We start from the raw sequence: 24,130 nt of genomic DNA on the forward strand, positions 1-24,130 counted from the left end.
TGAATCCTTAGGCCAACGCTCTATCCACTGAACCAAACCTCAAACTTTGAGCACTGCTCAGAGCAGGCCAGTATCATCTAATAGGAAATCTTACTAATTTTACTCAGTCTTTATCATCATTTAGGAGGAGACGAGGTTGAAGTTTACCTTTGTACTCTTTGAAAATCTAATTTACACAAAAGAACCCAACACAAACTTACCGACGGCCAAGTCTGCCTTCTCAGGGACAGCAGGCTGGATCTGCCGCTTCCTGTCCAGCAGGCAACAGAACGGGTCTCCTACGTGGACCAGAGCGCTCCTGGCTCCCGAGACAACGGCGGCAGTGACAGCGGGTGGTAGGCTGCCGGCTCAGGCAGCCTCACTCCTGTTGTTCCCAGTGTTACCTAAACCTAATAAACCCTTTACTTAGAGTTCTTCATCATTTGAACTTACGTTTGATTATGTGGTACACTCTTGCCCTCTTGACAGTAAGAATTAGTGAGGTTTTACTACATCTTTATTCTTTGATTACAGTGAGTAAAGTTCAAGACAAAACATCCCAATATTAATAAAAATGGTACCAAATATCAGATTTAGTTTTTTATTAGGTGCATGTATTTCAAACACAGATCATGATTACAGATGTTCACCTGTGGGTAAGGTGCTTAAGCACTGATTGTGAAACAATTCGGTATTCAACAGGTCAATATCCAGTAATTTAAATATTATTTCTCAGAATCTGAACTACTGTCAAGAAATACTCAAAAGAGATGAACATGGAGCTTTTTACTTCAATCTTAACACAATTATCAATTAATCCTCCTGGTGGAGAGAGTAAGGCTTGTGTGGACAGACAAGCATCCCTGCTGGGCCTAAATTCTCCGATTATTGGGACAGATTTTATGTCATGTCCCAGGTAGGAATTAACTTCCATGAACTACAGCACTTCCTCAAGACAGTTCTAGGACAACCAGCTTCCTGAGGCAGAAACAACTGGTTTCACAGACAGTTAGAAGGTTAAAAAATTAAAATCAAGTGATGTGTTGTTTTACATTGACTTTAAGAATAAAACTCATTAAGAGGTACATGTTTACCCTTTACACATAGAATGATTGCGTAAATTAGATTTCAGTTGAAAGGACAATTTAGCAGTTGAGATAAAACTCCTAGAAACATACTGAAAATAAAACCAGATGTACAGTAAGTAACAGATTCTATGCAACCTCCATTTATCCTTCAGCCATAGTTCCAATGATTATATTTTCTGATCCAAAATCAGAACACATGGTTCGCCAAGGGTTTTTCTGTGGTACCCGGGGCGGAAGAGGCAGCCTGAGTGATGCCTTTACTTCTGTCATGCCGGGTGCTGGAACCTCCAAGCATGTTAATGGTTTAGCCAAAATGACAGCACATATGAAATCTGGATTGTTCCAGGCTTTCCAGTGAACATGGCCACCAAAGTCACAGTAACCGTGACCAAGAGCTCTCCCTACACTCACTCCACCAGGAAGGAATGGTGGCTCTCTCCTTCTTCAGCACCTCCTTCAGGAGGTTAGGAGAGGAGGGCGGGCGGGAGGTCAAACACCACGGATTGAAGTCCCATCACTGCCAAAGGTCCTATGAGATAACTTTGCTACCTACCTCTTCCCAAGATGTTGGGGACAAAGGGAGATGCAGCGCTACTACAGTGACAATTTAGGGATCCTGCAAATGGAAGATTCATTCCCAATTGCACAGGACCATGACCTCGCAGTGGGCCTGTACTGAAATCCTTGTGTTGGACAAATGCTACTGTGAACAATTAGAAAATACGTCAGCAATCAAGGGCAAGCAGGCAGAAAACGTGTCAAGCCGGACTCACACCGAATTTCCCGATTAGTTTATTTCTCCCATCCGTTTTCTTCGGAACTGCTTTTAAGCCAGGGCCCGTGGTGGGAGGGTAGGGCATTCGGCAGGAAAGCTCAGAGGGCGCTACCCCACTTCAAAAATATGTCTGCTTAAAAACACTATTATCCAGGGATTAGCAATTAAGAAGTGAAAATTAACTACTTAGTAGTTAAACTCTATGAATTATCAAAAGTTCTGGCCTGGGATCAGCAGCGTTACAAAGGAAAATCATACTGCATTTCTTAAAGCCTTTTCTGAATGCTTAGCAGGTCTCTTTTAGTGTTAATTGCACTTAAAATATTTGTTTTTTCATTTAATCTCTGAAAGCTGGTCATTGTTTTCTTCATTTATAAAGAGGAAAGGGTCAATTTATCATGTGCTCCAAAGCTCTCTGCATTGGATCAAGACTCCGTGCAGGTTTGTGTGGCAGGTGCAGGGGCGTGGAGGACTGAGGTCGTGACCTTCAGAGCTTGGACTGCAGTGGCTTCAGGTGCTTGTAGAAAGATTCATGGACCTGCGGGAAGGGAGAGGGAGAAATGACGGGTCAGGAGCTTGCAGTGTAAAAGCACACTTTCTGTTGTTGTTCATCCTCACCTACGGATATTCTTCCCACTGATTTTTAGAGAGTGAGAGGGAGGGATGGAGGGGGGAAGAGAGAGAAGAAAGAGAAGAGAGAAAGATCGGACTGGGGCTGGGAATTGAACCTGAGACCCTTCTGTGCTTGGCTGATGTTCTAACCACTGAGCCACCGACCAGAGCTAAAAGAGCACTTTTAACCAAGAAATCATCGGGTCTTATTTGGATCCTGATCCAAAGAATTTGAAGGGGGGAAAACAGATTTGAGCCAACTGGGAAACTCTGGACAAGGAGTAGCTCATGATATAATCCTTATCTTTTAGAGATACGTATTTATTGAAATATCTATGGATAAAATTATCTGGCATCTCAGATCTGTTTCAAAATAATCTGTTTTAAAATAATAGACACGGACAGTAGGGGGGTGAGGGCTTGTGCTGGGGGGAGGGGTCAATGGGGGAAAAGGGAGATATATGTAATACTTTCAACAATAAAGAATTAAAAATAATAGTAATCCTTAGGAGGAGAGGGCGGAGGTTGGCTGTAAGTAGACAGTGGTCGCAGCATGAGAAAGGGCATGTGGCCCTGCAGCGCAGTCTTCTCCTTTTGTGCATGTTTGAAAAATTTCAACGACTTACAAAATAGTCAAGGAAGTCACACCTGCTCGCTGCAGGAATAACCCCGTTCCCTTCGGAACCTGCTGCTTGAAGAACGACTGTCCGAGGCAAGTTTCGCAGACGGAGCCGCCCAGAGGTCTTTGCTGTCTAACACGGACCCGAAGAATCACCCAGGTGAGAGGACACTGCTCGTTACCTCGTCTTTGTTGAGCGGCGAGTCCTTGGCCCACTCGAACAGGTTCTCATACACGTTGCCATCGTAGCGGCCCAGCACGGAGCCCAGTGACACGTCCTGGAAATCAAACGCATCGACCAGCGTAACCGCGTCCGGGCGGATCACGGTGAGGAGCTCCTTGATGCGCTGGTGCACCTGCGTGACCTGAGAGTCTGTCAGGATGCTCTCCTGCAAGAAACAAAACACGCCAACGGTGTACAGATGTGTCGTCCAGGGGTGGGCAATGGAGGGTCACCGAGGCCGTGTGACATTCTTCTGAGTTAGGACGCTATTGTAATAATCGTAACCTGGGTGTCTTTTTCCATACGAACAACTGCGAACCTATGGCTGCCCGCCCCTGTATGTAGACAGCGCGATATATTACATGCACGCACGACTATACATCAGACCACAACCATTTTTCTACCAAAAAAGACTTCAACTTAAGAAAATACTGACCTGAAGAAAATCCCCCGCCTTCTGACTGATCCCGTACAGAGAGTACAAGAGGCACAGATTCCTCAGGACGGCCTGGGTGGGCTTATCTTGAATTTTGAGGAGCTGCTCTGAAAAGAGCTTCACCGTCACGTAGTGGCAGTGCGCCTGGACGAAGAGAGGACAGCAGAGGTGAGAGCCCTGCAGGAGCCGCCACCAGCGGGGCTTCTGCCAGAGCGCGAGGCGGGTGGCGGCGGGAGGCCGGGCCGGGAGCGCGGCGCCCTCACTGACCTCACTAGCTCGCACGAGGTCCACGGAAGTCAGGTTCCACGCGACCTCCTTGCTTTTTCTGTGACTCACTTCAGTCTGAAGGTTTTTGGCAGCGATTTCTACTAATCTGTTAAGAAATGAAAGAAAACGGAAGATCGGAGGAAGGGATCCATGGTGTCCACGCCTCCTCCCCCTTCCTTCAGGCCCCCAGCCCGCGGCCCCACGGCTGCCCCGCGGGGGAGCTCACCTGGCCGCCCGGAGCCGATAGGCCTCGGTGAGGCTGTGGGGGCTGCTGATGTCCACCACGGTGGGCCACACCGCCACCTGCTGCGGCTGGATGCGCTGGCTGGGCAGGTCATTCAAGTAGGACACCATGCCACACACCAGCTTTCCCGAGTGCACCTGGTCGTAACTTTTCATCAGAAACCTAAGCAACACACATGCTTTCAGTAACCCGCTTCTTGTGAAACAGAAACCAAACCAAACCTTCGAAAGGTGTGAGTTATGGGACAGCTGAGGTTCACGCTCGCTAGTCTGATCACAAGACCAACAGAGTGGGTCTGGACAGAAGGCACAATGACGGCTTTCAGGAACAAACTGAATGTGAAGAGAAAGCACGGTAACCGGAACCGGTGGAAAGGACTCGAACGCTCTAGCTAGCGGGCCAGTCATCGCGGGAAAGACTCACCGGGCGGTCTGCAGCATCATGACGGTGTTTTCTCCCTCGAAGGTGCAGGTCGGGGTGAAGGTGACGTAGATGTTTGGGAGGCCGCTGCAGTGAGAGTAGCCGTGCCCGCCACAGGCCATCCGACAGGCTTCGATGGCGGCGTTCGTCGTCCAGGAGGTGAAAGCCTTCAGCCCGGCGGTGAGGGCGTGGAGCTGAGGGCAAGCAGGGTCGTCAGACGTGTGCGCTGACAGCTGAGCTCCGAGGAGAAACACTAACCCCCCTGCCAGCGCTGGTCACTTGCAAAATCACCTGCCACGCATGTCTCGGAAGCAGCGTGGGCATCTACTGTCCTGGTCACTCCCACTCCCACTCCCTCGGAACTGCTCTACTTGGCAAAGGTCTCCACGTCATTAACAGGCCACCAACATGGTGCAGCCCTTCGGAAACTTAAAGACCAAACCCACAGCCCAACTAGCGTGGCTCAGTGGTTAAGCGTTAACCTATGAACCAGGAGGTCGTGGTTCGATTCTCAGTCAGAGCACATGCCTGGGTTGTGGGTTCGATCCCCAATGTGGGGCGTGCAGGAGGCAACCAACCAATGATTCTTTCTTATCATTGATGTTTCTATCTCTCCTCTCTGAAATCAATAAAAATAAAAAATACAATGGGGGGGCTGAAGCTGGTTTGGCTCAGTGGATGGAGCGTCGGCCTGCGGACTGGGGGGTCCCGGGTTTGACTCCGGTCAGGGGCATGTGCCTGGGTTGCGGGCACATCCCCAGTGGGAGATGTGCAGGAGGCAGCTGATCGATGTTCCTCTCTCATCGATGTTTCTGACTCTCTATCTCTCTATCTCCCTCTCTGTAAAAAATCAATAAAATATATTTTAAAAAAAATACAATGGGGGGGAGGGAGGAAGCATATGTACTACTATTTGTAATACTTTAAACAATAAAATTTTAAAAAATAAAAAAACAAAAGATAAACCCTACATGTCTTCATAGCGAACTCTATTCAATCAGAAGAATTATCTGGATCCTCTGAGAATATACGGACCATTCAAGAAATCGCAACGCGTCCTTTCCTCTGGACACAATCTAACACGCAAACGTGAAAGAGAGGGGCGCCCACGAGCGCATGAGCCTCCACACGCACCTCGGGCAGCTCGCTCAGGTCCCCCTGGCCAATGTCTTCATTAATGCGATGATAGGTCTCCTTCATGTAGGCGCCTACGAAATGGAAGGCATAGGCCGTGGCCAGCAGTGGGAAGAGTTTATATTGCTGGGTTTGAAAATCCAAAATCTGTGGTTCTGGTTCACTAAAACATACAGAAAAAGGAAAAAAAGTTACACACACACAGAACTGCCTCTGCGCCGGGTCCTAGCGTGAGCACCCTCATAAAGACCCTGTGAGGTAACACGGATTTCCCCATTTCACTGATGGGAACACGAGAGGTCCAGGCCTTAGCTGCACTCACGCAGCCGGTAAGGGGCAGACCCTCGATTTACAATGAGACTATGTTGCCACAGAAGACGCTCTAACCCCCGTCTTAGGTGGACACACGTTTCTAGCTGTGAAGTTCAGATCTTTCTCTGTCTTTCCAGCATGACTAAGGAAACTGTATCTTACGGCAACATACAAAAGCAAAGTTAACTTCATAGGAGGAAGGCAATGGTAAAGAGATCTAACCTGCTAACTAGATGGCTGAATAAATTATATTTTGACCACAACTATGGAGAAGACCCCATGCACAGATAAATATTTGAATTCTAAGACGGTCTGCTCTTATCAATTTCTTTATTCCTTCTTTCAGAGTGAAAGGTTACCAGGGAGTCATACCCAAGTGAAAGGCAGTAGTAGGGATAAACTACGGGCATGGACACAACAGGGAACCAAGTTCAATGTCACTTTCGCCATGCCCAATGTGTAGCTGTTCGTAGCAATCCGAATTTTCAAACTGCCTTCGCTGTTTTAAACATTTCATGAGTAGAGCTCAAATAGCATTATTACTGCTTTTCTTAGCAGGTTAAGAATGAGGTGGTATTCTCATCTTTCCATTAAGAAAAGGAAGTTTAGGTTCTAAGTAGCAGGCGCAGTACACTGCCCCCTTCGCTAAGTTTATGGCCAGGGCGCCTCCTCTGCACCGTATTTGGGAAGTTGGTATCTGAATGGGCTCAAAGCCAGGTGTTCAGTAACGAGCCCACTCAGCCTCCCCTTACCCCGGCTTGATTTCCGACTGGTGCCTCACGGCGCTGTAGCGGATGGCAATGGTGCAGGCCTTGGCCAGGCTCCGAGCAGCTTCTCCCACGAGGAAGGACCTGATGAACACCATGGTCCCGTAGGTCAGCTTGTTACTCACGGGTTTCACGTAGGTGCCGTCAGGCTTCACCTGGAAAAGAACACGGGGCTCAGGCTTCCTCTGTGAAACCCGAGGCAGCTTAGGCCAGCGGTTCTCAAAGTGAGGTCCCAGAACGGCACACGGGCACTGCCTGGGAACTTGTTTGAAATATAAAGCCCTGGCCGGTGTGACTCGATTGGTCGGGCATTATCTTGGGCACCGAAAGGTTGCTGGTTTGATTCCTGGTCAGGGCACAGGCCCAGGTTGTGGGCTCAATCCCTGATGGGGGGGTGTAGGAGGCATTCGGTCAATGTTTCTGCTGTCACACTGATGTTACTCTCTCTCCTCCACTCCCTTCCTCTCTCTCTAGAAATCAATAAAATAAAATAAATATAAAAATCTCATTAAATAAAAGCTCTGGGGGCGAAGCAATCTGGACTTTAGCCGGTTCTTCAGATAATTCTAACGCGCCCTCAAGTTTGAGGCCGCTGGCTTAGCAGACCAGGATATGCTCTTCAGACCTGCCAACGGCTCCTGGCTTCACCGTCATAATAGAAGAAGCATCAGAAGTAAAACCATGCCAGTAGCTCCTAAAAACAGACCCTTCCTTTCTCACATACCTGGGCATACTTCATCAGCATGTTTTCCCTGGGGATACGATAATGGTCCATCTTCAGGTAGCCATTATCCATCTCATCGTAGCCGAATTTGGGGCCAATGTCGCCAACGGTGATCCCTACCACGGGAGAAAGGAAAGTCACCAGGGTCCATGCTCTGGAATTCCTAGCTGTCCCCTCCCCTTCAGTTGTGTCTTATGCTTTTTGCAGAAAAAAGTGGTCAGTTTCAGTTTTCATCTCAACATCAGATGAACAGGCTAACCTGGCAAAGGCTTGTGGGTTCCAATTTCCCGAATAGGCACAATGAAGGCATGTAATCCATAGCATTTCCCCTGGGTGTAGAGCTGGGCTAGTACTATCGCATGATTTGAAGTCTTTCCAACTGCAACATCAAAAACACAAGACACACGAGAGCCGTTCTTACATGTTCAAGGGACAGAAATGAAAGAGAAAACATGTTAATGTAACACTAGATTCTCAACAGTGTGCAGAAACCTTCTTATGACAGCCTAGTTTTCAGAAGAAAATCTATGGAAGATGAGCGTTATTACAATGTACGGCAGTTTGGCACAGCCACCCTTCATTTCCATATCTATATGCATAAGCTTTTTAATGGGATAACTGACATATAATAGCGTCTAAGTTTAAGATGTACAACTCCTTGACTTGATAGCAATTTATTTTACAAGATGGCTCAGCTCTACTTTCTCTTCTACTATTTAGAAGGTAATGCTTTCCAAAGCAGTAGCCACCAGCCACCCGTGGCCAGTTATATTCATTACAATGAAATAAAGATTCCATTCCCTCGCCAACCAGTGGCCCTCGGAGGGCTCCGCAGGGTGCACGGCAGCGGCCAGCACCGTGAGCAGCAGCGAGCATAGCCCATCGTGCAGAGGCCTGAGGGCCAGCGCTGGCCGATTCCTGGTCAGTACATCCGGAATTTGTGTCTTCTTTTTGCATGCTACTCTGCTTCTTACAAAAACGTATTGAAATATACGATGTGAATAACAAAGTCCTGCAAGCACTAACGCCATCTGAAATATATATCCTAAGACAATGGCTCGGAATGGAAGACAATATTAAATAAGTTTCTTGTCAAACTTATTTATAATAAAAATCTGGAAATAACTCAAGTGCTTTTCAATACAGAAATGACTAACCAAACAGGGAGTATAGTACTTGGATGATGACGATGGAAAGTGCGCTAATCCTCAGACAGCCCCGATGGAAACTGAGAAAGGCACAGCGAGACCGCGCTCCTTTCTGCGCTCTGTGAGGTGTAAGCATCTGTAACGTGCTCGGGAGAATGTGAAATAGCTTAGAACAGTTAAGCCTTAAGAGTTTTTCTATTAAGAAAAAGGAGTTTTTTCTATATTTCAAAACGATATTCTCATATAAGCTCTCCATTCTAAACATGATCTTAAAACATCCAGTAACTGTGAAATATGAAATAGTTCACTTACGTCCGCCCGGCCACCACTTGATGGAGGTCACAGTCGGACTATTGAGAACAAACTCCTGGGTTTCAGGGTCATATGTGGCTGTGGTTTCCAAGCCTCGCAGATGAGTCCCTAAGGAAATAAATTGCATGCACGTCAGCTAGAATAGGGGAAAAGCAGGTACAGAGTAAGATCTCCTGGCCAGCCCTCTAAGCTCCCATCTCAGATAATAACAAGCTCTAACGACAATACAGTGTTGTTAGATGAGCTACCATGGTGGGTAACCAAGACACATACCTCCCTGTGCTGAACCAGGTAACATTATTTAGAGCAGCCAAAAGTAAAAGTGAACGCAGCTTAGCATCACAGTTCATAAGATCACGGGACATGAATTTCAGCTAACTGCCCTTTACCCCACCTCCAAGTTGTGAGCATGCCAATTTCAACTCAGACTACTGTGTTTTCCTCACCAACTACGGAGAGTAAGATAACGTGACAGGAAGAGACTATCTAGCTAAAGGTCTTGTAAATTGAGAATTTATTTCAGAATAATTGCTAGAATGGCAAACAGGATCTTAAAAAGGTGTCACCTTTGGGGAACAGACCTAGGATGGTGACTCTGCCCTGGCCGGCTCACCGGTGTGACAGAAGAGCTCCCAGCGCCATGTTCACTAATGAGGGGCAGGGAGTCATGTTTTAAACCCCAACACAGAGGTGCCAGTTCTCTTAAAGACACAGGAGGTTCTGAGTGTCACTCTCCCTGACAACACATGGCCCTGTAATGCGGGATGGGCCGCATTAACACGGGAACTCTCAAACATGTAGAAACTGCCACGGTGAACAGCAGCCATAGCCGGTTTACGTGACCACAACCTTCCCAGACTGGGAACCAAGGAAACAGACCCTTAGACCCCTGTCACCAAAGCAGCAGCTTTTTAAGAAAAAGAGATAACGTTACACAGAACAGAGTGCTTCCAAATGCACATCTGAACCACGTGGCATCCCACTTTGAGCCTTGGACATCCTGCCAAGCAGCATTCAGCCCAAAGCCGAAGGACAAAGCGGCTATAACATGAGATGAAGTCGCACAGAGAGAAGGAGCAAATGGCAAATACGCAGACCAGATGTCCTGAAACCTCTGAATAGAAAGAGAAGCCAGAAGCAAACGAATGACAAAGACAGATAGAAACCAACTGCCTGGAGCACAGCTGATCTTGTTATTTATTTTTTTGGTTAACCCTCACCCAAGAATATTTTTCCCATTGATTTTTAGAGAGAATGGAAGGGAGGGAGGGAGGAGTACCGACAGAGAGACAGAGAGAGAGAGAGAGAGAGAGAGAGACATTGATGTGAGAGGGACACATCAATTGGCTGCCTCCTGCACACGCCCCAACCAGGGCTGGGATCGAACCTGCAGGAACCTGCAACCCAAGTGTGAGCCCTTGATCTGGAATTGAGCCAGTGACCATTCAGTGCAAGGGCCGGCCCTCCAACCACTGAGCACATCGGCCAGGGCACAGCTAATCTTATTTTTGTGAACTCCGGCGAAGCTAGCTTTAGAGCCTCACTGAATTTACTGGATCAAGGCATAAGTAACTTCCAGGTATAAAATGCTGCATGTTTTGGTTATATAAACCATTCACTTCCCGTCAGCAAATCAAAGAGCACATGTACTATAAATCTGTATTTCTTCTGGAATTCCTGCAAGCTCATGATGTATCAGTATAAGGGTAATCGGACAGTAACGAAGAAAGATGGGTTCAGAGTCTATATGCATACATTCTACGCAACTTCAGTGAGCTTGAAAACCCACTTAGCAAGGCCTGACTTGTTATTATTGAGCTTCTAAAGGGGAACCAATGGGGGAAAGTCAGCATATCTCTGTGATCACGTAACCTTTCACTTTCCCTGACCAAAGCAATGTTTCTGCCAAGACTCGTATGTTGAAAAACCTGTCCTCTACAGAAAGGTCGCATGTGAACAGCCTGTACATGCGATCGCTAGCACATGGCGGGCACGCCCTGTGTGCTAAGCTTGCAGCGCCCGCCCAACCCAGAACGTAGACTGAATGCACCGTACCATGGCCCATCTCTGTCTGGGCATAAGTGCCAATGACCTCCAGGTTCCAGGCGGGCATGAAGAAGCGCTCCTGCTGCTCCGCAGTCGCCTGGTGAAGCAAGGTGGGCAGGAACATGCCCAAGTGGAGATCCAGAGGCGAAGGCCCTCGGTGCACAAAGCTTCGAAGGCACACCAAGGTGGGCATTTGAGAAGAGCCATCAGGTGGGAGAGAATCAGCAATGTGAACAGACAGATCAAGGAAAGGAGAAAAAAAACAAGCTTCTGTAAGTATGCGTTAGTGGGTGGGCTTTACCACGTGTAAGAGCACTGCCCCTTTCTGCATTACTTCCTAGCTGGTGGCAATTTCCATCTTTCTGAAGCGGCAAGAAGTATTTTCGTGCACGACTCGTCTCTACAATTATTCCGCTTGGCAGGGCTGACTGCCGATTTCAAAGCCTGTGCAGCACAAAACCCTGAGGGTCCAGGCTGGCCATTCGGTCCCAGGAAATGAGGCTCAGAAGAGGGTGCGGGGAACGCGGGATCTGAGCTGTGCCACGCTTTGCTCTGAAGAGCAGCTGAGACAGCGCGCAGTCCCCTCAGGAAGCTTTTCCAAGGTCCGATTTCAGTCACGCTGGACTCCCCTCTGTCCACCCACATGTCTCAGCTCTGCTCATTGCACCCGGTTCCTCAGAAAGATCTAGCCCCATGCCATCGAAACAGCTTAATACAAAAACTGGCAGTGCTCTTCACCCCAATCATTTCAGAAATTAAAAAAACATGCAATTTCTAGTGGAGACCATCCAATCAATCACAAGTAACAGATTCATGGCTAACAAACTCTCCGTGACGGTTTATGGGGATTCTCACTCATGGTAACAAGCATCTTCGCAGTCATTTTAACTCCACTGCCTAAAGTCATCCTTTTCCACTTAAACTCTGCAGATGCCTTAGACTTTTGTGTGAATTTATCTTTAATAGGAAACAGTTCTATATGCCTTCTACATGCCCTTGTATTTATTTTATTTTTTATTTTTTTTGAGAGAGAGAAACATTGATTGGAGAGAGCTTCCTGCATGCCCCCTACTGGTTGCAGGTTTGCTCCCCGGTCAGGGCACATGCAAGAGCAGAATCAAGCAATGAATGCATAAATAAGTGGGACCCTCTCCCTCTCTCTCCCTTCCTCCTCCCTCCCTAAAAGGAAAATAAAGACTCTTATTGCCTAAACACATCTTCTAGTCTAGTGTCCCTGGGTTGAGAACAAGGATGAGGACACTAGCAGCTTGCCGACCGAAACCAGAGCTGTCCCTGGAAACGTCCAGTAAGATGTGAGCACTGGTGGAAACTGGGTGAAAGGTCCACGGGACTGCTCTCTGCTAGTTCTGCAACTTCCTAGGAATCTACAATCGTTTCAAAATAAAAAGTTAAAAAAAAACACGCTCAAGGATGAGAGTACCTCTCACTCACAATCAAGAGCGCCAACTGTCCTGTTTTTAAAAGAGCGGTGACCAGGGAGAAAAAGAAATGTATGGCTGGGACCTGAAAGAAAAAACCTCTGAACGAGGGCTGACAATGGTGGCCGGGGGCTGGCAATGGTGGCCGGGGGCTGGCAATGGTGGCCGGGGCCCAGGCGCGCAGCGCAGCGCAGCGCTGAGAGGCGCATTTGCATTACTAGAAACAGAAACCAGAGCGGCGCCCGGGGAGGAAAGGCCACGTCAGACACGGGAGGGGCAGCAGAGCGTGGCATTACGGAGTAAACCACACAAGGGCTACCACAGAGCCACTACCAGAAGCTGTTCTTGAGACTGAGGAATGTTATTTAGAAGTGGGTAGAATTCAGGCACGTTACAAGGAGAAAGTGATGGTAGATAATTCTTTGACTTAAATATTTATTGTAAAAAGTTATGAAAATGATGATTATATTTAAAATATTTTTTAGAGAGAAGGGTATGGAGGGAGGCTGAGAGAAAAACATTGATTTGTTGCTCCGCCTATTTATGCATTCAATGGTTAATGCTTGCATGTGCTGCAACCTTGGGGTATGGGGATGATGCTCTAACCAACTGAGCTACCCGGCCGGCCGGGGCTTTATATATTACTAGAGGCCCGATGCACGAAATTCGTGCAAGAGTCGGCCTTCCCTCCCCCGGCTGCTGGCACTGGCTTCCCTCCGGCACCCGGGACCCATGCTTCCCTCAGGCCATCCAGGCACCGGGGACCTGGGCTTCCCTCGCAGCCCCAGCTTTTTGTCTGGCCTAATTAGCATATTACACTTTTATTATTATAGATTTTACATTTAACTTGGTGAAGCACTAGAGCTAATTCTTGTAAAACCATAACACTGAAGGCCTTTCCAGCCAACACTGAGGATAAAATGATTGGGTTGATAATGTAAGAGAAAGGAAGAAATAAAATAACACCATCATTCATAAATGATTTTAGAAAAGCTTTAAGGCCTTGGCTGGGTAGCTCAGTTGGCTGGAGCATTGTCCCGAAACACCAAGGTTGTGGATTCGATCCCCAGTCAGAGCATATACAAGAAGCAACCAATGAGTACATAAATAAGTGGAACAACAAATCGATCTCTCTCTCTCTCAAATCAATAAATAAAATTTTTAAAAAAGAAAGAAAAGCTGTAGGCTATAAAGAAAAAAAAATCATGCATTCTTATTGATTAGGATCACTCAAGTAGAAACACCAAAGAAGAGATTTACAAAATCAACAAAATATTTAAAATGGGTTAAGTAACTTAGCTCAGAATATTAAAGATTTAATTAAGAAAAAATACATACCTAATAATATGAATAAAAAAGATAAGAGCAAAAAAGAAATTGCTGATTCCTGGCTAAAAGGACTAAATGAACTTAATACTTGCCAATAAATCACAAGGATTTAATGTAACATGGATTTTAAGTTCCTACAGAATACATTTTACGACTTGATAAATTGCAATCAGAATTCATCTAGAAGAATAAGTATGCAAGTACACCAAATACATGTATCTTGAAATGTAACAATAGTAGGCTTATCCTATCAGGTTTTAAAATATCTTACAAAGCAACAATGAGCCAAAGTTTATGATGCCAGGAAAAAACAAAGGAAGAAAGAAATGACTGTAATATATTTAAGATTCTAGAAGTAAATTGAAACAATTATAAAACTATAATAAGATAAACCAGAAAGAACATTAACAATGGTGATGAGCTAAGAGTTAATAATCATAAAAACAGTAAGGGATCATTCATTACTCTAGCAGTGGTCGGCAAACTGCGGCTCGCGAGCCACATGTGGCTCTTTGGCCCCTTGAATGTGGCTCTTCCAGAAAATACCGACTTCCGCGCATGGGCCACGAAGTTTCAATCGCACTGTACGTGCGCGCCCGCACATGGTATTTTGTGGAAGAGCCACATTCAAGGGGCCAAAGAGCCGCATGTGGCTCGCGAGCCGCAGTTTGCCGACCACTGCTCTATAGCATACATAGGTCAGTATGTTGAATATCAAGCCAACAAGATTGGGAGAAAATAGAACGCTTACACCTACTCAGAGAAGGGTGCATTGAATACATACGGCCAAATGTTTAATGAAACAGAAGGCGATAGAAAAAATATTCCAAGGGTACAGTTATACTCATATAAGATCAACATGCATATTCCATTTAATTGATACTTAAAGTAGAAAAATTCAGTTTTATACTTGAGAAATGCAGACAGTAAGCCAGAACATATAATAATATCTAGGCACACTAGCATTGGAAAATTAAAACTCTTAACTCTTAAGATACTTATTAATGTAGCAATACATTAAAGTTACAGTAACCATGTTGATGAGGCTATGGAGATACAAGTATACTAAAAAGTTGCTAAGTATATTGTAAACTGGTTCTATGTTTCAGGAAAAATACTGAACTATGCAATAAAAGCTAGAAAATGTTCATTTCCTTTAATGCAGTAATTTGTTTCTGAGATATTCTAAAGGCATAACCCAAAGAACAGTGTTTGTAAAGAAGTGACACTGTTATTTCTAACGGGGAAATTAGGCCAGCCCTGATTGGAAGAGACTCACCCAGGGAAAAGGACAGACTGTTGGAGAGACAGAGCAGTGAAGATACAGGGGGAGAAAGATCAGTGACTTACAAATTCAAGTTCACTATTGTTCAAGTTTCAGAGGGAGAAAGATGCTTTATTAGTGATGGGAATTTGCAAGGATACTGCACCATCTTCAAGGATGATCACTACGTATTGTATAAGCTTCATTTTCCTTAAGAGTAATAACAACGGTAACAGTCAGTAATAGAAAACGACACGCAAGAAGAATCACTAGGGAGGGACCAGAACTTGAAAAGATCAAGGATCTGTGAAGACCACACATGCCACCTGCTTTGTGACCCGGAGCAGCGTCTGGCCAGCGTGATTCACACCGGACCACACGCAGCCTAGGTTATCCCTTCAGCGCGCAAGCCCTGGGGACAGGGTGCTGTCCTCTGCCCAGCCCCTGCCTAGGCTCCGACCCACAGACCGAACGTGTGTGGGAATCCGTGTGCCTACGCAGACACGTGCGTATGTAGAGGGAAGACAGAGGCAAGAGAGAAAACTGGTGACTGACGTGCAGCAGGGGATGGAAGTCTAAGGTTCCTGAGAATCCTGGAATGAGCATGAGCAATCCTGAGTCTCTCCGCTGCTCAGTGGCTACTCGGAGGTGAGAGAATTCTGTGCGGACACCTTAGAATACTGTTGTTAATAAAGTTCCAAAGTGTCAGGACTTCACTGAACTAATAGAATGACTGGCTTCCCTGGGAAAGAACAGCAGTCGGTGAAGCACAAATCACACCAATGGCAACAGAATTCCCGCCAGAAACAAGACCTGATCCTAACATACTGCTCTCTAAGCAGTGAGTTCCACCTTTTCATCTCGTGGCACACGTAATGGCTAAAATTCTGCAGCACACCAAAAGGTATCTTCTAGCATTTCCTGATATGACAAAAACAAAAAGGCATAATTCTGATTCATTCACATGGGAATGCTACTGTGTGGCTGCGGTCATTTTTCAGGTGACCATCTAAGGGAAAAGAGGCCCGTGTCCCTGGCTACATGGGTATTGCGAGTTTTAAAAATCCTTGCAGCTCACCAAGCCTCGGCACAGCAGCTGAAAACCTCTGCTCTAAAGTAAACTAGAGATCGAGACAAAGGGGTTCAAATACAAGAAAATATCTGAAAATCAGAAGCAAAAGGAAAAGAAAAGTCTCACACGCGCAAACTCGCCCAGAGCAGCACGGGCCCTTAGTCCAACTTTTGGGCTCCTTTTTGGGCTCCTTCACTGTAGACTACAGTGAAGTTCAAGTCTTCACTTTTCCTCTCTTCCTTCAAAGTTTAGGGCAAGTATATATTTGGAATGTACTTTATAAAGAGAGGCAGAAGGACTGGACCCATCAATGAGAGAGAAACACACCAGGCCCATTCGGACTCGGAGGGTTTAAGCTTCTGCCATGAGCAGGGACTGTTGGGCCCTAACATTCTGCAGTGACGCACACTGAGAGAGAACCACAACCTATTACAACTCACTCTCTTCCTCTCGCCCTCCTGCCCCACTCCAAGACAGAAAGCCCCTGGAATGGGATTTTCCCTCCCTTTCTCCTGGAGACTGGCCGTCCTGAAGCTCCGATCTTAGGTGCTCGACAACATTCAGAACGCCAGGGAACCAGAGACGGAGCCCTCTTGGGATTAGGATAAAAAGCATTTTCTTAAACCAGTTCACAAATCAACATGCACCAAATCCTCTTTCCCTTTCTTCACTCTCCTTTATTTACATAATGGAAGCAATATGGTCATTAGAAACGAGACAGGGCAGTGCAAATTCAAGACACGCAAACCTGCCAGGGGCCTTGTCCATGAAAAGAAACTTATTGCACATTGAGACCAAACACAAACCTTGCAAGTAGCCAGGCTTTTAGGAACAATTTAACCAAGAATTATTCATAATGCAGAGCCTATGGACATGTACAGAGAAGATGTATAAAAGAAGCAAAGAATCATTGACTTTTTTTCAAACCACCTATAACCCCGCTAGTTGGCGATGAAATCATGAGTCAGACACCTAAGTGCTCTAATCCCCCGCCACTAAAATCCGCATTTGATTAAAGCAGAGGCATCTACCAGATGGAGCAGCATTAACCCTCAAGAATTTCCCGCGCTTTAATCATCAGACACCAACACAGCGGGGCCCTTTGCCACATATTCAGCCCCATCTTTCGAAACTGCTCAACCCGTTAAAATGGGCACACGGAGCAACAGTAAATGACAACGAAGGACGCTTCAGACCAGAGTCCTGGACCAGTTTAGGGGGAAATGATCTACGAGAGGATGAGGCGCTGGATTTTATTTAACATTTGACAATTTAAAAATAAAATCCCAAATGTTTAGCAGCAGAAAGAAACCAAATGCCAGGAGTCACCTGGTAAGTGAAGTCCTGAGTGGGTTACCCACTGACCCTCATTTGTGGACTAACCGTGGCCCAGCTCCGTCTGGGCGTAGGTGCCAATTATCTGGAGTCCTTGGGCGGGAAGCAGCCATTTCTCTTTCTGAGCAGTGGTGCCCTGATTCAGCAAGGTGGGAATAAACATGGAGAAATTGAGGCCCACAGGTTCCACAAAATTGATCATATGTAGTCTACAGGAGAGAAAAGAAAAGGGTCTCAGCCTCGCTCTAGAAACTGCAGCTGCCACCCTTCCTGCCAGGCGTGGCCCAGGATGAAGGTGAGGAACATGTAACCCCCTTCCTGTGAAATTAAGTGCAAAATTTACCATTTTACGACCCAAGAGCCAACAGCAGAATCTAGTGGTATCTTTTCTGCCCCTTATCATTGCAGGGTCAGAATTCCTCTTTAATTCTATACTGAATCCAGGCAGCAAATCTACCATTGTTTTAGCCTAAAAACACCTTTTGCTTTTTGTTTTGTTGGTTTGATTGGTTGGATTTTTTGGTGTGTCTTTATTTTTGCTTTATTTCAGGTTTTACTTATTTGAAAAATCAAAAGAATTCCATACATTTGTAGATCTGTTACAAAAAATCCTAAAGAAGAAGAATGTAGGAAGGAGACTCGACTTGGGGTGGTGATCACACAATACAATGTGCAGATGATGTATTATGAAACCGTAAACCTGAAACCTATACTAGTATAATCTTATTAACCAATGTCACCCCATAAAATTCAATTAAAAAAAAAACACCACACACACAGAAAAGTATAAGACAGTCAGGACAGTGAACACAACTGGATATGTGATGCATTAAGTAATTTCTGTTAACGTTCTCTGCCGCCAACACTATTGTGGCTATGTTGAAAAGAGAGTTCTCTTAGGGATGCACAACAACATACTGCAGATGAAAAGAAAAGAAGGCTGTAAACTACCTTTCCCTAGATAACCGAAGCGAACATCCAGGCTGGCAAGTAGCTCTATGTTCCAGGGCGGGAGATCGCTAAAGGCCTTCAGAGTTTACAGATGGGTCAGGAGGTAAGATGAGCCTGTGAAACTATCGCCAATGGTCTCTGAAAATCACTCCGGGCTAAAGGGACTCTAATCACAATAAAATTCAGTCTTCAACTATTTTCTCAAAAACAGAAGCTGTGCAATAATCAAAATACAAATTACACAGCCAGCCTTGGTTACAGATTTCATAGGGGCCTATTTGTTCCATCTGTCTGTCTGTCCAAAGAGCCTGAAGTACAAAATAAACACCTGATGTTCACGGCTTCTCAAGGGCTGAAGAGGAGGGGGTGCCGCCGCCAGTGTCCTGGTCTGTACAAGCAGAGCATGAAGGGACAGGAGGGTAGGCTGCCCCTTTGCACTTCTATAGAGGCCCTGAAATCACCCCGCCATCTTTCGGGGGGAAGATCACCCTCCAGAGGTGCTGGGACGGACTCACACACCCAAGGAACACCGGGACTGGCCATCTCCCACGGTCTCTGATTTTTACTTACTTATTTATTTATTTTTCCCACGGTCTCTGATTTTTACTTATTTATTTTTCACGGTCTCTGATTTTTACTTATTTATTTTTATTTTTTTCACAGTCTCTGATTTCTACAGCAATATCAACTGTTATTGAAACTGAGTGGAGGGAGAGAGGGGAGGGGGGAGTGTGAACAGGAGAGGGGAGCCGCTTTCCCAGTAACTCGGGTTAGCAGCACTTTACTGCTGCCCCGGGCCGGGGAAGTCACACACTTCACAACACACCCCACCTCACTGCCTAGGAGCCGAAGCCAATACACAGTTGAGTGTAGGAGTCATTCTCAACGGCAAGAGGAGAACCAGAGCACTCCCTAACGAGTGTCTTACCGAAGGAGGAAATGAGCCTAGGAGATTTCTCAGAAATACAAGCAGTCACGTAGGCGGTACACATGGTGCCAAAAACAGACACTCCTACTTTCAAGAGGGAACTGAGGCTGTGGGTTTATAAAATGATGACAATGGCACACACAAAATTCTAGGAAACTGAGGGGGAAAACATGTGACACGAAATAAAGACTGCCAGATATTTATGTTCTTAATGACGTGCTGAGCTGTGTGGGTTTTTTTGGAGGCCCCTTGAAAATCAACTTAATGCCTGACCACCGTGGCCCAGGGGTTGAGTGTCGACCTATGAACCAGGAGGTGAGCGGTTCGATTCCCAGTCCGGGCACACGCCCGGGTTGCAGGCTTGATCCCCAGGAGGCAGCCGATCAATGATTCTCTTTCATCATTGATGTTTCTCTCTCTCCCTTCCTCTCTGAAATCAATAAAAAAAAATTTTTTTTAAAAAAAAACAGAGAAAATCAACTTAAGAACAAAATCTGAGTGCTTGTCTTTTTAATCCTCACCCAAGGATATTCTTTCCATTGATTTTTTTTTTTTAGAGAGAATGGAGGGGAGGCAGGGGTGGGGAAGAGAAAGAGAAACATTGATGAGAGAGACACATATTGATTGGTTGCCGAGATCAAGTCTGCAACCAAGGTACGTGCCCTTGACTAGGAATCGAACCCAAGACCCTTCAGTCCAAAGGCTGACGCTCTAACCACTGAAAAAACCAGTCAGGGCTGAGTGCTGGTTTTAAGTTATGTTTAATCTCTCCTGAAGATGCTTCCCAGGAACCGGCTTTAAAAACCTAAGGGCCCCGCCAGGTGGCTCAGTTGGTTAGAGCGTGATCCTGCTACGCCAAGGTTACAAGTCTATCCCTGGTCAGGGCACATCAAGCAGCAACCAATGAGACATAAAGAAGTGCAGCAACGAATCGATGTTTCTCTCTCTCTCAAAATCAATAAAAAATAAAAAACCTAAAAAAGGTAACAAAATCCATGGCTGATTCTCATTAGAATTTTAAATTACTCTTAAGAACACTTAGTTTTTTCATAGCAAATAGTCTAGTTAACAGACAAAATTACAGGAAAGGGGATTAGAAAAACAGCATTTATATTCCCCCAACAGCATGGCCTTATTTTCTCAAAGACTGAAAAATTCTTTTGTTGCTCAAGTTGAGAAATTTCAAAATTGTTTTACTAATAGTCAGTCACCTTCAAAAGTGAGTTGTATTTTAATAGAAGTGGATGTAAGAGAGACCAGTAAATGCCCAAAATCCCCAGAAAGAGAAATACTCTAGTTTTCCATCAATTCTAGCACGCCCCACCCCAATTTTAGCATTTAAGAAATGTGACGTGTCGCCGAAACCGGTTTGGCTCAGTGGATAGAGCGTCGGCCTGCGGACTGAAAGGTCCCAGGTTCGATTCCGGTCAAGGGCATGTACCTGGGTTGCGGGCATATCCCCAGTGGGAGATGTGCAGGAGGCAGCTGATCGATGTTTCTCTCTCATCGATGTTTCTAACTCTCTATCTCTCTCCCTTCCTCTCTGTGAAAAATCAATAAAATATATTTAAAAAAAAAGAAATGTGACGTGTCTCACAACTTAAGCCATGTCATAGCTACCTGGCTTAGTTATCTAAGACGTGGGTGTTAGTTACATTCCAAGGAGGCTTAAGACTTGGCATTCACTACTTGCCAAGATTACTTTTCAATCCCCTTCGCTAACATATTGATCTCCCTGTCATATCCTATGGATATTGGAAGGATGTCAAAGGGCATGTTAAAGTTTGTCCTTTAGTCCCCAAACAGCAAGGTCTACGTCAGGAAAAATAATACCAAACTGCCTGTTGTCCATTAATCTTTAACCCACATAAAGGACTCTGTCCTATTTCCTCATGACTTCACTTGAGTCTGGTTACCATCACAGATGATGAAATCGTCTGACCAACTCTGAACTACATTGCATCAACCGTCTAAAAGCAAAACAAAATAAACCTCTGTGTTTGTGTTATCTTAAGGAATAATAAAATCTTAGTAATATTTTAAGGTTTACAAACCCATGTTGGATAATGCAGAAACATAATCTTGTAGGGAGTTGCCCTACCTCAGTGACGTCCAGCAGGGGTGCGGCAAGAGGCGCACTGGTGTGTCCCCAGAGTTTTTAAACATGCGATACCAGCTCTGGCTAGGTAGCTCAACTGGTTAGAGCACTGTTCTGACATGCCAAGATTTTGGGTTTGATCTCCAGTCAGGGCACATACAAAATCACCAATAAATGCATAAATAAGTAGAACAAATCAATGTTTCTCTCTCTCCCCCTAAAATCAATAAAAGAAATAAAGAAAAATTTAAAAGTTCTCTAAAACAAAAAATATAATATCTGACCACTTAGGAGCACTGACTTCTTTTCTCTTGTCAAATAAAAAAAAAATAAAAATGACAATAGCCAACACAACAATAGCCGTCTGGTGTAAATGAATCAAAATTATACTTTTTTTCAGATTAGCAAAAAATATAACATTTTTTGGTGTGCCACAGAATTTTAGTAATGAGTTAATGCGTGCCATGAGATGAAAAAGGTTGAAAATCACTGTTCCACCTCAATATCCCCCCAGCCATGAGCTACAAACTTTAACAAAAACAAAAGAGCATTTGGGAGTAAGTACTCTTCATTGGGGCTACCAAAAGTAAATTAATTGTATTTTTATAACAGAATGGAAAGGAATTCTGAGGGTAGTGCTAAGGGCCACAGTAAATTATTTCACATTGACAATAATAGCGAGGTAAAGTTAATAATTAGATACCAGCCCAGTCGGTGTGGCTCAGTGGTTGAGCATCAACCTATGAACCAGGAGGTCATCGTTCGATTCCAGGTCTGGGCACATGCTCCAGTTGCGGGCTTGATCCCCGGGGGGGGGGGGGGGGGGGGGGGTGGGCGTGCAGGAGGCAGCCAATCAGAGTCTCTCTATTATTGATGTTTCTATCTCTCTCTCCCTCTCCCTTTCTCTTAAAAAAAAAAATTAGAAAAATATTAGATACCAAATGAACTACAGGCAGTATTATAGGAGAAATGACTATTACTACATAAACGCAAAACTTTTAACGTTTCATTTTTTTCTTGGCTTTTGAATATACACTATTCATCATATTTAATCTTTATTGATGAAAATATTGAAGTTCTTCTAAAATACAGAAACCTAAAAGAGGAAATGCCCAGGAATAAGTGAGAAGTGTAAGGGGTGCTACAGGCCAAAGGGAATCTGGTATTAATAAGATCATGTAATTATAGAGTATTTGCTTAGATAAAGGCAAAAACAAAGAGCATTTTTCCAATTAAAAAACAAAACACATCAACAAAACACGGATGGTCTGAAAAAAAGAAGGTACCCTGCTCAGCGCTGGGACCTCAGGTGTTTTTATGAGGCCTCATATGCACCAGATCCCACAATCCCGCCTCCTTAGGGCCCTTTATATTCATTCTGAGGTTTGCCTAATGTTCTTTTTTTTTTTTATTATTGCTTTAAGTATTACAAAGGGTATTACATATGTGTCCATTTTTTTTCCCCCACCCTAGACAGTCCCCTAGCCTCCCCTAGCCTAATGTTCTTCATCCATCCCCTTCTCCACTATTTGAAGCTCAAGTTCTCCTCTACCCTAGAAAAATATAATGTCATTGCTACGAAACATTTAAATGTTTGGGCTCACAACTGCCAATTCCCTGGAATCCAGCATCTAAATGCCGCAAGCATCCTTCCCAGCAAGAGCGAAGGCATTTTGAACAGGAATCACTCAAACTGAAACTCCGGGGGCGGGAAGAATCTGTCCGATTCCCGAGAAAGAAAACTGCAGGGTCACCACTTGGCTATCAGCATTCCACGCTGCCATTCCCTAAAGGGCGTAGGTGCAAAGGTAAACATTCTCTTCCACACACACAACTTTCAGGAGGCTGCAAACAGGCCGCTGGAGTCTTCCAACGCCAGGCACGGGGAAAACGCACCCCCAGACCCCCAGACCGCGGAGGTCAAGTGTGGGCTTTTGCAAAACACGGGTGAAAACGGGACCTGCGCGAGGGCATACCTACTTTTTAAACCACATGATTTCATCAGGGTCTGAGATGCCGAACTCCCTGATCTTCTTCACCAGGGTGGCACTCTTCCTGACAGCCACCTCGTAGCGCTGGCTGCGAGTGAGGAAGTTCAAGTCCTCATGCTTGAAGTCTGGGTCGTTCAGAATCAGGTTCTCTGCAAGGGATTAAAGGGCATCGAGACGAAGACAGGCATGCTGGGCTCCGTTACACCGCCCTGAATCCCAGCTGGTTTCAGAGTCACGGCCCAGGTCCCCTCTGCGGATGGGCGATCTTCCCGCCCCACAAGCCGTCCCCGGAAGCGGGGGTCCCGGCTCCCCCCAAACTGGGCCAGAGCCTACGTCCTACAGCACCCCCACACTGTACGGAGGGAGGCCTGGCCCGCAGCCCTCACCGATCTCTCGGCGTCGCCGGGTGTTCTCCGGGCTGCCGTCCAGGATGTGCGTGAGCAGCTCGGGGTTGAAGCTGGCGGAGGCCCGCTCCCGGCGCAGGTCCTCATTCATGGTGACAGCCATCGGGAGCAGCCGAGGCCGAGGCGGCGTCGACGAAGGTTGTCAGAATCTCCGGCGCGGGCCGGGCCGAGGAGTTGCCCCAGGACCGCGCGAGTCCCCGCCCCCGGCCCGCC

The 24,130-nt window shown here is 45.8% G+C and overlaps 1 protein-coding gene across 3 annotated transcripts; it reads right to left on the bottom strand.

The window, feature by feature from the left end:
- Window positions 1-566: 566 nt before the first annotated feature.
- Window positions 567-24,127, bottom strand: ACOX1 (acyl-CoA oxidase 1). 3 transcript variants are annotated; one of them, XM_081110680.1, is made up of 15 exons: window positions 23,900-24,127; window positions 23,503-23,662; window positions 17,594-17,754; window positions 11,116-11,273; window positions 9,061-9,168; window positions 7,860-7,979; window positions 7,601-7,716; window positions 6,862-7,031; window positions 5,798-5,960; window positions 4,667-4,857; window positions 4,226-4,405; window positions 4,000-4,105; window positions 3,733-3,876; window positions 3,256-3,462; window positions 567-2,380 (listed from the first exon to the last, which is right to left on the bottom strand). In XM_081110680.1, the coding sequence occupies exons 3-15, from the start codon at window positions 17,656-17,658 to the stop codon at window positions 2,330-2,332; spliced, it is 1,779 nt and encodes a 592-aa protein (XP_080966806.1). In that variant the 5' UTR covers window positions 17,659-17,754; window positions 23,503-23,662; window positions 23,900-24,127; the 3' UTR covers window positions 567-2,329. The 3 variants fall into 3 exon arrangements, with proteins under 3 accessions (XP_080966806.1, XP_080966805.1, XP_080966804.1); XM_081110679.1 differs by lacking the exon at window positions 17,594-17,754; XM_081110678.1 differs by lacking the exon at window positions 11,116-11,273.
- Between the last annotated feature and the right edge of the window lie 3 nt (window positions 24,128-24,130).

Source organism: Myotis nattereri, assembly GCF_964212035.1.
Source record: "Myotis nattereri genome assembly, chromosome: 16".
NCBI classification, from domain to species: domain Eukaryota; kingdom Metazoa; phylum Chordata; class Mammalia; order Chiroptera; family Vespertilionidae; genus Myotis; species Myotis nattereri.

Coding starts and splice junctions, on each gene's coding strand:
- ACOX1 (XM_081110678.1), bottom strand. CDS start 24,020: ATGGCTGTCACCATGAATGAGGACCTGCGCCGGGAGCGGGCCTCCGCC. Junction 4,406..4,666: donor ATGATGCTGCAGACCGCCCG/GTGAGTCTTTCC, acceptor TGTGTTGCTTAG/GTTTCTGATGAAAAGTTACG. Junction 3,877..3,999: donor ACCTCGTGCGAGCTAGTGAG/GTCAGTGAGGGC, acceptor CTCTTCGTCCAG/GCGCACTGCCACTACGTGAC.